We start from the raw sequence: 14,891 nt of genomic DNA, 5'->3' as shown, positions 1-14,891 counted from the left end.
AAGATGGTAACAGTGAGGGCTACAGTGTCACTTGCAGCTTCAAGGCATTGACATATTCATCAAATGATGTTTTTAATGCCTTCTTTCAAGGTGGTTTGGAGAATGAAATCTACATGCAGCTTCCTCAAGGATTTGTCAGTCAAGGGGAGAAAGTGTGTAGACTGGCAAAGTCATTATATGGACTAAAAAAAGCCCCAAGACAGTGGAATCACAAGCTGACTGAAGCCCTCATTCAACTCAGATTTAAACAGAGTCAATATGATCACTCATTGTTCATTAACAAGTCAGAGGAATGAATCATTATTGTGCTTGTATATGTAGATGATATGTTGATCACTAGCAGTAGTTTGAAGTTAATAGAAGAAACTAAGCAGTCACTTCAAAAGGTTTTCAAGATGAAGGATCTAGGTAAGCTAAAATACTTCCTAGGTATTGAGTTCACTAGGTTTGCAAATGGCATCCTAATGCATCAAAGAAAATATATTCTAGAGCTTATAATAGATATGGGGCTGTCAGTAGCTAAGCCTGCAGGAACTCCCATTGATGTGAATGTAAAACTTACATCAAGAAAATATGATGAGCAGGTGGAAAACAAAAGGATTTCTGAGGATCCTTTATGTAACGACCCGGAAAATGATAGAGTGAAACTAGAGCCTCACATGTGAGTTTGGAGTCGAGAACTTAATGAAATGGTTATAATTGAATTTGACCCAAAAAGTTCTTAAAATGTGCTTCGGAAGTTACCGGAAACTTGTTTAACTGTATATAAAAAGATCCGTTTCATTTTTCGAAAATCCGACTTCATATTCTCGTTTAGGGGGTCAAATTGAGTGGGAAATGGGTCTAACCCAAATTTTAGAGAAACCGTATCAAAATCCAAAATTTCCAAGTGAAGCCTTTTTCGAGGGTCTACTTTGGAGGGTCATATCTCCTAGCACACAAATTATTTGGTGACCAATAATATATCCATGGAAATCTCTTGTAGTTAGCTATCTAACGCACTTTGTTTCACCTCATTCGGAGTTCGGACGAAGAAGTTATGCCCATTTTCGTAAAATCTGTCCGGTAGGAAATGGCAATTTCCAGTATGCGGGGTTACTGTTCACCCGCCTCATTTTCTTTTCTAAGTGTTGGACCATTTTTTTCAAAGGACTTATATTATTTCCTAGATACCATAATCCAATTCCCATCCCTAAAAAAACATTTCCCTCTCTCAAAAACTCTCTCAAAACCCCAAGGAAGCTCAAGGTGAAAGATGGAGCTAGGGTGGATGGTGGATATTGATTTCTTCACCAATTTCGTTTGGTTCTTGAAGATTAAGGTATGGGGATCCTTTATCCTTGATCATTCTTTCTTTCAAGGAGCCCAATCAAAAGGTTTTCAAGGTCTTTCAAATACACCAAAATCCTATTTCGAATTCTAAGCATGGGTCCTTGCATTAAATGATTTCCAATGATGTTTTATGTTGTTATTAATGATTATTGATGGTTTTAGGAAAGAAATCTTCATGAACCCATGCCTTTACAAATTCTCTAAATTTGGCCTAAAGTGGGTGTATTGATTTGTGTAAATTGTTGTGGGCTGTTCATGTATGTATTTATCTATGTTGAATTGTTAAGAATTGTTATTGAATTGAAGGATGTGGGATGTTAGCCTTGAATGGGCAAAATTGTGAATTGGTCTTCATGTTGATTATGGGCTTATGCTTAGCTTAGTTTGTATAGTTGAATGTTGTTATTATCATTGTTATTGTATTGTTAATTGTTGGAATATGAGGATGATGAAGATTGCCATGGAAAGAGGGAAAGTTGATCAAACTTGATAAATATTGTATAATTGGCATGAAATTGAGTATTGTGGCTTATGGCCTTTAAAAAGGGTGGTAAGATGGCTTGATCTCTTAGTATTAATATAATTGTTATTGGTTGGTTTGATCCACCTTTGGTGGAGGTGGTTACTTGTTGTATTATTGTGAATTGAGGCCATGAAGGGCATTATATGAATGTTATTATATTGTTGTATTATTATACACATATGAGGCTATATGTAAAGTTTTATGTGAAGCTATATGTGAAGGAATGATGTGAATGAGTTTTATGTGAAGCTATATGTGAAGGAATGATGTGAATGAGTTTTATGTGAAGCTATAGGTGAAGGAATGATGTGAATGAGTTTTAAGTGAAGCTATATGTGAAGGAATGATGTGAATGAGTTTTATGTGAAGCTATATGTGAAGGAATGATGTGAATGAGTTTTATGTGAAGCTATAGGTGAAGGAATGATGTGAATGAGTTTTATGTGAAGCTATATGTGAAGAAATGATGTGAATGAGTTTTATGTGAAGAAATGATGTGAATGAGTTTTATGTGAAACTATATGTGAAGGAATGGTGTGAATGAGTTTTATGTGATCTTGTGATGATCCTATTTTACGTCAACATTACTGAGCTAATAGAAGTTAAATAAGCTATGTAATTGTATTTCTAAGGTTGATATACTCGTGAACAAGTTGAGGTATGTGGGTTTGATCGTGGAAACCTTCCTTTCCACAAGTCCAACCATTTATCCTCTATTTCTACTTCAAGTTTATGGGTCCTTATGATTATTTAGGAACTCTTGAATTATGGAATTACTATTACACATCCTATTATGGTCTATTTTTTGCATATTATCATGAAATGGAATTATTATGTGATGTTTATGGTTTTCATGCTTCCATGATCAAATTATGAAAGTTGATATATATGTATGTTGTTGGTGGGCTGATTTATATGGATTTTGGAATTGGTTGGACTTAGTATTCTGAAATACAAGATTTCATTTACATGAACAATAGCCCACCTTGTGTTTGATAAAATGCCCATTTATAGAATTCTTAGGAAATGGAAGGTCCAATGTACGTCCTATGAATCGGATGGTTATATAATTACTGAAATGATGATGAAATGGACACATGTATATTGTTTTCTCTATATAAGTGTTGTGAGTCGACCAAGCCTAGTACGGGGGGTAGTAGGCCCGTATAACCATATCGAGGGGTTGGTACCTTGGTTGCCTAGTACGGGGGGTAGTAGGCCCGTATAACCATATCGAGGGGTTGGTACCTTGGTTGCCTAGTACGGGGGGTAGTAGGCCCGTATAACCATATCGAGGGGTTGGTACCTTGGTTGCCTAGTACGGGGGGTAGTAGGCCCGTATAACCATATCGAGGGGTTGGTACCTTGGTTGCCTAGTACGGGGGGTAGTAGGCCCGTATAACCATATCGAGGGGTTTGTACCTTGGTCCCTAGCTCGGGGGGTGGTAGGCCCGGGTAACCACATTGAGGGGTTTGTACCTCTTTCGCCTCTCCAAGGGGGTGGTAGGCCTTGGAAATACTATATTGATGGTCACTCACCACACATGTACTATGCCCCACTAAATATGATTTATTTTATGTAAGCATCATTATACATATCATCTCATTAATATGCTATCTATCGGGTATGATTATGCACTTTGCCTATAAAGTCCTTATCTAAGGTAATCTTGGGGAACACTTAAGTGTGCTTGAAGAGGATTGTGTGGGCGGTCACTTCTTGTCTCACTCAAGTGTGTCTTAAGGTTATATTAGGTAGAGGTCCTATGGTAATGAAATGACATGTGTCCTTCTAAAGTTAAGCATGGGTTGTATATGGATTTATGTTAAGTATATGTATGGTTGGCTATGGTCTAATATGTTAATGTTGACTTGTATTATGTCTCTTATACTTGTAAAGGAAAGGTTTATCAAAGGACATGAAAGCATACATTTCTTGTAAATGTCCGTTGTGCATATTTTCTTGCATGGTCTCCATACTTAGTACTTAATTGTGCTAACCCCTTTCTTTCGCTTTTTGACTAAAGTGTAGGGATTTGGAGATGGTGATATGTCATGGCTACTTGATAGGTTTTTAAGAGTTGAAGATGAAGACTTGGTGAGTCCTCATAGATTCGAGGGCAATAACCAACATGTTCTTTTTATGTCTCTCTAGTATTTGCTTAGGTTTTGAGTGGGCTTAGTCCCAATGTTATATTCAAGTATTAGATGGTTTTGAGACATATTGTATAAAGTCTAGAAAGTCTTCCGCTTGCTATTTATTGAAAGTATCTTCGTGTGTGAAGAAAGTTTTTAATTCCTTATAGTTTTGGTGTCTATGCGATGAATGAATGCTAAGAGGCTTGTATTAGACCTCTTCGAGGTCGAGTACGCCGGTTACGACTAGGGGGTGCTCCCGGGTCGTGACAAACTTGGTATCAGAGCATAAGTTTCCGGGATGGTCTTAGGTTGTCTCAAAACCACATCTAGTAGAGTCTTGTTCATAATGTGAAGCGCGCCACATTATGAATAGGAGGCTATTGGGTGCTAAGAAAGTTTCACTTCTTCATTCTTTTAGTCGTGCCATGGAGTTTCTCTCTATAATGTCTTCCCTTTTTTTTCGTATGTGATGGTCATTTGGGTGTAACCTTTGAGGAAGTTTTAATGTTGCAAGGATTGAGGGAGAGAATGTTAGTTGTGATGACAACTATGACTTGGTGACTTAGTAGGTGTGAGGTGAAAGATTGTGGTGATGACTTTAGTATGAATGGGATTCCTTTGGTTATGCGTGTTGTTGGTAGTATTCGGCTTAGTCATGAGGAAGTTTTGTGATGTGTTGAAGGAATTTGTGAAATGTGTGGTGATTTAGAAATACTAGGTGTAATGAGTATAAAAGCCTAGTGTTGTTTTGATCCGACCTTAGGATGGAAGGAGGTGAATTTGAAAGAACTAGTAAGAGTTTCTCCTAAGTGGGGGATATATGTGGTTAGATGATAAGGTTTTTAAGTGTGGTTGATGTCTATGAGTTAGGCTTGAAGTATGTTTTCATTACAAGAGGTTTAGTGAATTAAAGAGTTGGGTAAGAATAGTTTTGGTAAGATGGATGGTATGTTGAGTAGTGAAGTTGTTGAGAAGTGTTGATATCCTTACCTACTTCTATATGTGCTTACTCAAGCCTAAACCAAAGAGTTCCTAGAAGCTTGGGTTATGTTTTGGAGTCTTATGTGAAAAAGAGTTTTCCATGGTTTCCTTATGTCATGCATGTTTTAAATGAATTCTTGTTAAATGAGAAAATGAGTTTTCATAAATTTATGTTCCTCATGTTGATGTGCATCTATAATGATTTGCCTAAATGTTGCATGAGTTGACTTATGAGCATGTTTAAAAGTGTTTTGATGATGTTGCCTAAAGTGCTTCTATGAGAAAGTTGCATAATGTGCATTTAGCATAAGTTGTCTATTTGCTTTATGAGGTGATAATGTGAGCATGCTTACTCGAGTTTTGGAGAAGGTTGCATGATGTGCTTTAATGAGAAAATTGCATATTGTGTCCTTTGATGTTATGATGAGCATGAGATGATTTGGGGAAGGAAGTACCTCCAATAAAATGAAATGAGAAATGAGAAAAGGTAAAGATGATGCATAAGGAGTTAGTAGATGTTGTGCCTACTTTCTTGAATTGCATGAAGTTGTGTGGGACTTTCTATGTGGAGTTGATGTTTCCTCCTATATTTATGCATTTGTATTGATGTTGTATGCATGTTGATGGACTGTTTACTTGAGTCGTTACTCCTTATGTGTTTAAAGTGTCATTCGAGGACGAATGTTCCTAAGTGGGGGATAATGTAACGACTCGGAAAATGATAGAGTGAAACTAGAGCCTCACATGTGAGTTTGGAGTCGAGAACTTAATGAAATGGTTATAATTGAATTTGACCCAAAAAGTTCTTAAAATGTGCTTCGGAAGTTACCGGAAACTTGTTTAACTGTATATAAAAAGATCCGTTTCATTTTTCGAAAATCCGACTTCATATTCTCGTTTAGGGGGTCAAATTGAGTGGGAAATGGGTCTAACCCAAATTTTAGAGCAACCGTATCAAAATCCAAAATTTCCAAGTGAAGCCTTTTTCGAGGGTCTACTTTGGAGGGTCATATCTCCTAGCACACAAATTATTTGGTGGCCAATAATATATCCATGGAAAGCCCTTGGAGTTAGCTATCTAACGCACTTTGTTTCACCTCATTCGGAGTTCGGACGAAGAAGTTATGCCCATTTTCGTAAAATCTGTCCGGTAGGAAATGGCAATTTCCAGTATGCGGGGTTACTGTTCACCCGCCTCATTTTCTTTTCTAAGTGTTGGACCATTTTTTTCAAAGGACTTATATTATTTCCTAGATACCATAATCCAATTCCCATCCCTAAAAAAACATTTCCCTCTCTCAAAAACTCTCTCAAAACCCCAAGGAAGCTCAAGGTGAAAGATGGAGCTAGGGTGGATGGTGGCTATTGATTTCTTCACCAATTTCGTTTGGTTCTTGAAGATTAAGGTATGGGGATCCTTTATCCTTGATCATTCTTTCTTTCAAGGAGCCCAATCAAAAGGTTTTCAAGGTCTTTCAAATACACCAAAATCCTATTTCGAATTCTAAGCATGGGTCCTTGCATTAAATGATTTCCAATGATGTTTTATGTTGTTATTAATGATTATTGATGGTTTTAGGAAAGAAATCTTCATGAACCCATGCCTTTACAAATTCTCTAAATTTGGCCTAAAGTGGGTGTATTGATTTGTGTAAATTGTTGTGGGCTGTTCATGTATGTATTTATCTATGTTAAATTGTTAAGAATTGTTATTGAATTGAAGGATGTGGGATGTTAGCCTTGAATGGGCAAAATTGTGAATTGGTCTTCATGTTGATTATGGGCTTATGCTTAGCTTAGTTTGTATAGTTGAATGTTGTTGTTATCATTGTTATTGTATTGTTAATTGTTGGAATATGAGGATGATGAAGATTGTCATGGAAAGAGGGTAAGTTGATCAAACTTGATAAATATTGTATAATTGGCATGAAATTGAGTATTGTGGCTTATGGCCTTTAAAAAGGGTGGTAAGATGGCTTGATCTCTTAGTATTAATATAATTGTTATTGGTTGGTTTGATCCACCTTTGGTGGAGGTGGTTATTTGTTGTATTATTGTGAATTGAGGCCATGAAGGGCATTATATGAATGTTATTATATTGTTGTATTATTATACACATATGAGGCTATATGTAAAGTTTTATGTGAAGCTATATGTGAAGGAATGATGTGAATGAGTTTTATGTGAAGCTATATGTGAAGGAATGATGTGAATGAGTTTTATGTGAAGCTATAGGTGAAGGAATGATGTGAATGAGTTTTATGTGAAGCTATATGTGAAGGAATGATGTGAATGAGTTTTATGTGAAGCTATATGTGAAGGAATGATGTGAATGAGTTTTATGTGAAGCTATAGGTGAAGGAATGATGTGAATGAGTTTTATGTGAAGCTATATGTGAAGAAATGATGTGAATGAGTTTTATGTGAAGAAATGATGTGAATGAGTTTTATGTGAAACTATATGTGAAGGAATGGTGTGAATGAGTTTTATGTGATCTTGTGATGATCCTATTTTACGTCAACATTACTGAGCTAATAGAAGTTAAATAAGTTATGTAATTGTATTTCTAAGGTTGATATACTCGTGAACAAGTTGAGGTATGTGGGTTTGATCGTGGAAACCTTCCTTTCCACAAGTCCAACCATTTATCCTCTATTTCTACTTCAAGTTTATGGGTCCTTATGATTATTTAGGAACTCTTGAATTATGGAATTACTATTACACATCCTATTATGGTCTATTTTTTGCATATTATCATGAAATGGAATTATTATGTGATGTTTATGGTTTTCATGCTTCCATGATCAAATTATGAAGGTTGATATATATGTATGTTGTTGGTGGGCTGATTTATATGGATTTTGGAATTGGTTGGACTTAGTATTCTTGAAATACAAGATTTCATTTACATGAACAATAGCCCACCTTGTGTTTGATAAAATGCCCATTTATAGAATTCTTAGGAAATGGAAGGTCCAATGTACGTCCTATGAATCGAATGGTTATATAATTATTGAAATGATGATGAAATGGACACATGTATATTGTTTTCTCTATATAAGTGTTGTGAGTCGACCAAGCCTAGTACGGGGGGTAGTAGGCCCGTATAACCATATCGAGGGGTTGGTACCTTGGTTGCCTAGTACGGGGGGTAGTAGGCCCGTATAACCATATCGAGGGGTTGGTACCTTGGTTGCCTAGTACGGGGGGTAGTAGGCCCGTATAACCATATCGAGGGGTTGGTACCTTGGTTGCCTAGTACGGGGGGTAGTAGGCCCGTATAACCATATCGAGGGGTTGGTACCTTGGTTGCCTAGTACGGGGGGTAGTAGGCCCGTATAACCATATCGAGGGGTTTGTACCTTGGTCCCTAGCTCGGGGGTGGTAGGCCCGGGTAACCACATTGAGGGGTTTGTACCTCTTTCGCCTCTCCAAGGGGGTGGTAGGCCTTGGAAATACTATATTGATGGTCACTCACCACACATGTACTATGCCCCACTAAATATGATTTATTTTATGTAAGCATCATTATACATATCATCTCATTAATATGCTATCTATCGGGTATGATTATGCACTTTGCCTATAAAGTCCTTATCTAAGGTAATTTTGGGGAACACTTAAGTGTGCTTGAAGAGGATTGTGTGGGCGGTCACTTCTTGTCTCACTCAAGTGTGTCTTAAGGTTATATTAGGTAGAGGTCCTATGGTAATGAAATGACATGTGTCCTTCTAAAGTTAAGCATGGGTTGTATATGGATTTATGTTAAGTATATGTATGGTTGGCTATGGTCTAATATGTTAATGTTGACTTGTATTATGTCTCTTATACTTGTAAAGGAAAGGTTTTATCAAAGGACATGAAAGCATACATTTCTTGTAAATGTCCGTTGTGCATATTTTCTTGCATGGTCTCCATACTTAGTACTTAATTGTGCTAACCCCTTTCTTTCGCTTTTTGACTAAAGTGTAGGGATTTGGAGATGGTGATATGTCATGGCTACTTGATAGGTTTTTAAGAGTTGAAGATGAAGACTTGGTGAATCCTCATAGATTCGAGGGCAATAACCAACATGTTCTTTTTATGTCTCTCTAGTATTTGCTTAGGTTTTGAGTGGGCTTAGTCCCAATGTTATATTCAAGTATTAGATGGTTTTGAGACATATTGTATAAAGTCTAGAAAGTCTTCCGCTTGCTATTTATTGAAAGTATCTTCGTGTGTGAAGAAAGTTTTAATTCCTTATAGTTTTGGTGTCTATGCGATGAATGAATGCTAAGAGGCTTGTATTAGACCTCTTCGAGGTCGAGTACGCCGGTTACGACTAGGGGGTGCTCCCGGGTCGTGACACTTTAGTGGGTCAGATAATGTATCAGAAGCTAGTTGGGAAACTTCTCTATCTAAACATGACAAGACCTGATATATCTTTTTGTACTCAGACTTTGAGTCAATTTTTACAGCAGCCAAAGAAGTCACATATGGATGATGCATTAAGAGTAGTCAAATATCTAAAAGGGCAACTTGGACAAGGCTTGTTGTTTGGGAGTTCATCTCATGGAATGATCACTGCATTTTGTTATGCTGATTGGCCCTCTTGTCCACTTACCAGAAGATTTGTTATAGGATATGTAGTTAAGATAGGTGAGTCCCTTGTGTCATGGAAAGAAAAGAAACAAACCACAATGTCTAAGAGTTCAGCTAAAGCTGAATACAGAATCCTAGCCTTCACTGTCTCAAAATTAGTGTGGTTACTTGGAATGTTAAAAGAGGTAGGAGCTGAAGTTCAACTGTCAGTGCAAGTATATAGTGATAGCAAGGTTGCTATACAAATTGCTGCAAATCGAGTGTATCATGAAAGGACTAAACATATAGAAATTGACTGCCACTTCATAAAGGAAAACTACAACAAGGCATGATCATAATCAACTATATTCTTACACAAGAACAACTTGCAGATGTCTTGACAAAAGGGTTGTGTAAACTACAACATGAATATTTGTTGTCCAAGCTTGGTGTGCTAGATATTTTTACCCCTCCCATCTTGAAGGGGAGTAATGAGATATGATCAGTTGTAGCAGTGTGTTGGAAAGTTAGATAGTTAAAAGTAGTTAAGGGCAGTATTGTCATTGTAACTTGTCGCTTATAACAAACTATTAGAAAGTTTGTTATTGAATTAGTTACAAAGTGTGTAATTGAGAACTATAAATAGATGATCCTACTGATGTATTACTTAGCCTTTGAGCTCTAATCAATGGAGCTTCTCTTCTCTTCAATTCTTTGTTAAAGCTTTACAGTTAATTTGAGATAAAGAGTCAATTTTTCTTTTGATTAGAGATTTAATTAGGTGACTTGAAACCACGAAACTCAATTTCAAGTGGCAACTCTGATTTTAAAAAATAATTCTTTCAAAATGTCACTCTAATTAGAAAAACTTGTTTTCAAAACGGGCGTTTGAAAAATAGGGGTGTAATAGTAGTGATATAGGCTCGGTCGATAGTAACTAAATATATAGAGAAGAAAATCTTGGACATACAGCAATGATTAAGTTGATATAGTGACAAGGCAAGGAGATAAAGTGAGTGAGCTAAAGGAAGGGAAAATTTATCAGTGAATACTTCAAGATCTTTTGTTGATCCTAACATTACCATGAAGAAAGTAATATAATGAAGTCCTGATTTCATGTTGATGATTTATTAACTGTGTATTGTGGGTTTTAAATACATACTTGGGAGTCATGGAGTAAGACATCAATTTCTCATTGTATGATGAATTCCCTTAGAGAATATTGACGCTCGTGTAAACGAGTTGCTCTACCAATTGAGCTATAGCTGTTGATGCTTGTGAGTTGTGATATATATTTTCAATATGTACTGAACTTGTGTAAAAAATTTTCCAGTAATGTATGGCTTCGTTTCAGTCAAACAGAAACAAAACTTTGTTATTCGTTAATTAAACATAGGCTGACATGCACACACTCACTATAAAGTTTTGATGATGAAGGACAATTGTAGGATATATAAAATAAAATATTTAAGAGTAGTGGCCTACGATATATTACCAATTGTAGTTATAAGGAAAGATTTGTTACAATTGATGAGAATAAAAGAAAAAAAATTGATAGAGGTTTGCTTAATTATATATTACGTGCCTAAATGTTGTAATTATTTAATTTGATGACTAGAATATAATTTTCCCATTGTAGAGTAGGAGCCGCGTCATCTTTATTATCATGATGTCCTTGTCTTATCGCCTTCTTTTATGAATTATGTCATTTTCTTATCCTTAATAAAATTGATATCGTCAAACCTACAAAATCATTACTTTAATTCCTATACAGTATACTTGTTGAACAGATCTAGTAAATAACTTGTTCTTTTTATTTTGGGAAAAGGGTTCGAAATATATTTGAACTTTGACCGAATTTGCTATAACAATCTCAACTTTGGGTAGGACCTATTACCTTGCACTATTTAATAGTGTATTTTAAAGATATATAGGTGTTCACGTGGACATCATAAATATTGCATCGTTATAACTAGTAACTTGTCCAGTTGGATATTTATATATCTTTAAAATAGACTATTAAATAGTGTGGGGTAATAGGTCCTGCCCAGTGTGGGGTAATAGGTCCTGCCCAAAGTTTGGGATTGTTACAACAATTTCGATCAAAGTTCAAATATATTTCAGACAGTTTTTCCTTTTATTTTTGGTAAACAAGATAAGAGAGTAACTAATCAACTGTTTGGTCATACTTATAATAATTATAAGTTGATTGACAAATGGCAAAAGAAAAAATATTTGGCTACACTCCACAAAAGAGAAGAATCACTCCATCACAAATCACAATATTCTTTTGATATTCCCCCAGTACAGTTATAGTGACATAACAGATAATCCCACACTACATTATTAATTAAGCTATTGATTATTGAGAGTTTGTTAGATATCAGTTTTAGATTAAAATCTAGATAAAGCATTAATGAAGACTTATTCATTATTTACAAAAAAAAATTAGTGACAGGTAACCCACGAAGTAGTGGAACATAATTAAAAAAGAATAATTCTGTCTGACTTTGAAAAACAGCACAGCATTGCATAGATGCAGATGCACTACAGCACGCGCAGTATGTTTATAAAATTTGGAAATGGTCTTTATCAAACATTAATTCCTTAATATATATTCTCATATACCAGTAACTAAATAACTAATTCATTTCCATTTGTCTTTAGCCTTTGTCCAAAAGGCTATTTTTACTAATTTCAACAAAATTTATAATCTTTCTTTTCTGATCAATGTGCTTTACATCTCCTAATCTCAGATCTCGAATCCATCAACTCTTTGATCATCAGCTTCACCTTCCAATTACTACTTGTATTTCTCATAACAGACCGCGCAAGGAATTGATTCTGCAAATTGTGTAGTTCAAAATCATCATGGAGAAGAAAATATTGTTCGGCAAATATGAAACTGGGAGACAATTAGGGAAAGGAACGTTCGCTAAAGTCTTCCATGCAACCAACCTTGCCACTGGTGAAAATGTTGCTATCAAAGTGATCAAGAAAGAGATTGTGAAATCTCAAGCAATGATGGAGCAAATCAAGAGGGAAATATCTGTTATGCGCCTTGTCCGCCACCCTAACATTGTTGAACTCAAAGAAGTCATGGCAACAAAAACAAAGATCTTCATTGTCATGGAATACGTAAAAGGTGGAGAACTCTTTGCAAAAGTAGCCAAAGGGAGGCTTAAAGAAGACGTTGCTCGAAAATATTTTCAGCAGTTAATAAGTGCTGTTGAATTTTGCCACAGTTGTGGTGTTTCTCATCGTGATATAAAGCCAGAAAATCTCCTACTTGATGAAAATGAAAATTTAAAGGTAACAGATTTCGGTCTATCGGCTTTGCCAGAGCAATTGCTGAACGATGGTCTTCTATACACTCAGTGTGGAACTCCAGCCTATATTGCACCAGAAATAATACGAAATAAAGGTTATAATGGTGGGAAGGCTGATCTTTGGTCATGCGGAGTCGTATTATATGTTCTTCTAGCAGGCTGTTTGCCTTTTCAAGATGGTAATCTTGTGAATTTGTATAGAAAGATTTTCAAAGCTGAATATAGATTTCCCCCTTGGTTATCTACAGAAGCAAAACGTCTAATATCTAGAATATTAATCCCTAATCCACAAAAAAGGATAAGTATAGCTGGATTAATGAAAGACCCTTGGTTTAGAAAAGATTTTAAAATGCCAATTTATAATGGAAATATTTCATCATCATCATCATTAATTGATCACGAACACGATACAATATCTATGTTAGATAAATTTGGAAGATCTGACGAATACTTAAAGCATGGAGGGATGATCAAATCACCCTCTTCACCAGCCTTATTGAATGCTTTTGAATTGATCTCATCTATGTCAGCTGGCGCAAATTTATCAAGCTTGTTTGAGAACAAGAAGAAAACAGAGTCCATTTTCACATCGAGGTGTTCAGCCACAATCATTATGGCGAAGATTCAATTGTTGGCTAGGAAATTGAATTTTAAAGTTGCAAGGGTTAATGGATCAACCTTGAGGCTGCAAGGTTCTTGTGATAGTAGGCCGAAAGCACGTTTATTGGTGAACATCGAGGTGTTCAAAGTGGCTCCGGAAGTGGCTGTGGTTAAGTTCTCAAAAATCTCAGGGGATTCACAAGAGTACACCAAGTTTTTTGAGGAGGAGGTAAAACCAAATTTAAAGGACATTGTTTTGACATGGCATGTTGAGCAAGTGTTAAGTGATATTTGTGAAAAGGAAGATTGTAAAATTCCAATCAAGTGTGCTAGTTGCAAGGATTTGACTCAGAATAAGCTACAAGAAATTGACGATATAACTGCTAATTTGTCATCCAGCGTGTGAAAACAACATATATTCATTTCATTATTAACAATTGCATTTGGTTTGTATTTCATCAAAACCAAATATTAATTGTATATGATTCAATAGAAAAGGGATAATAGAGATCTTTTCATAGTTCTATATACCCTTCATACATTTTATTTTCTTTCATTTGTTTGTAATTGATTGAGACTTGGACTGTGAAATTGTTGGTGATTTTTGAAAGATATATATATATACAAAGAAAGGTGACCGTCTTCTACTTTTTTGTGATTAATCTCTCTCTCTCTCTCTTTCTTGTATGGTTGTACCTAGGGGTGTCAAATAGGCGGGTTGAGTTGAAATTGGAGATATTAAAAGGAAAATTAGCAAACTAGTCAAAAATCCTAACATAATTATTAAAAACATCTATAGTTTATAAATATTAGTAAAAATGTCAAAATGTCAATATTTTAGAAAACATAGTGTATCCTAATTTAGTTCCTATTTTACCCCACCTTAATTAAAGTTTTCCAACTCATTCTCTCTCATATGTTTTCAAATAAAAAGAAGTATTTTCTCTCTTACTAATTTCCCTCTTCCAATTCTTCTTCATCTTTCAACTCCCACTTCTCTCTCTTCTGTTCTTTCGATTTTTTTTCCAGAAATTGAAAAATATATCTCTAAAGATATTCACAACAATTCCTTGGATTAAGGTATATATCTTTATCCGATTTTTAGATTTGTTTACTGATTTTATTTTTGTTTAAATCTTACAAATTTTTTGTTTGATTTTGTTTAGGGTTTGAAAACCTCAAAATCACTCTCTAATGACCAAATCTAAGAGGATTACAAGAGGTATCCAACTAAATCAATAATTTTCTAGTGATTTTCCATTCTTTATTGATTATATTACCATTACAATTTTTACATGTTTAGTTGAAGTTGTTAAAATCATAAAAATCATGATTTTCTATTAGTCTCGAGTATCTGTAATAATTTTCTTTTGTATTCAAAATTCATTAAGTATGTGTATTGATATAAAATAATATTGCCAATGTT

The 14,891-nt window shown here is 35.3% G+C and overlaps 1 protein-coding gene across 1 annotated transcript; it reads left to right on the top strand.

Moving 5' to 3' along the window:
* The first annotated feature begins 12,337 nt into the window (after window positions 1-12,337).
* On the top strand, window positions 12,338-13,871 carry LOC125832798 (CBL-interacting serine/threonine-protein kinase 5-like). The gene has a single exon (XM_049511992.1). It carries the CDS (start codon window positions 12,408-12,410, stop codon window positions 13,869-13,871), a length of 1,464 nt encoding a protein of 487 aa, XP_049367949.1. The 5' UTR covers window positions 12,338-12,407.
* The last annotated feature ends 1,020 nt before the right edge of the window (window positions 13,872-14,891 follow it).

Source organism: Solanum verrucosum, unplaced genomic scaffold (assembly GCF_900185275.1).
Source record: "Solanum verrucosum unplaced genomic scaffold, falcon-dt-bn FXZP01000143.1, whole genome shotgun sequence".
Classification (NCBI taxonomy): Eukaryota; Viridiplantae; Streptophyta; class Magnoliopsida; order Solanales; family Solanaceae; genus Solanum; species Solanum verrucosum.
The sequence above is the reverse complement of the archived record's forward strand: the minus strand, read 5'-3'. Positions and strand labels throughout refer to the sequence as shown.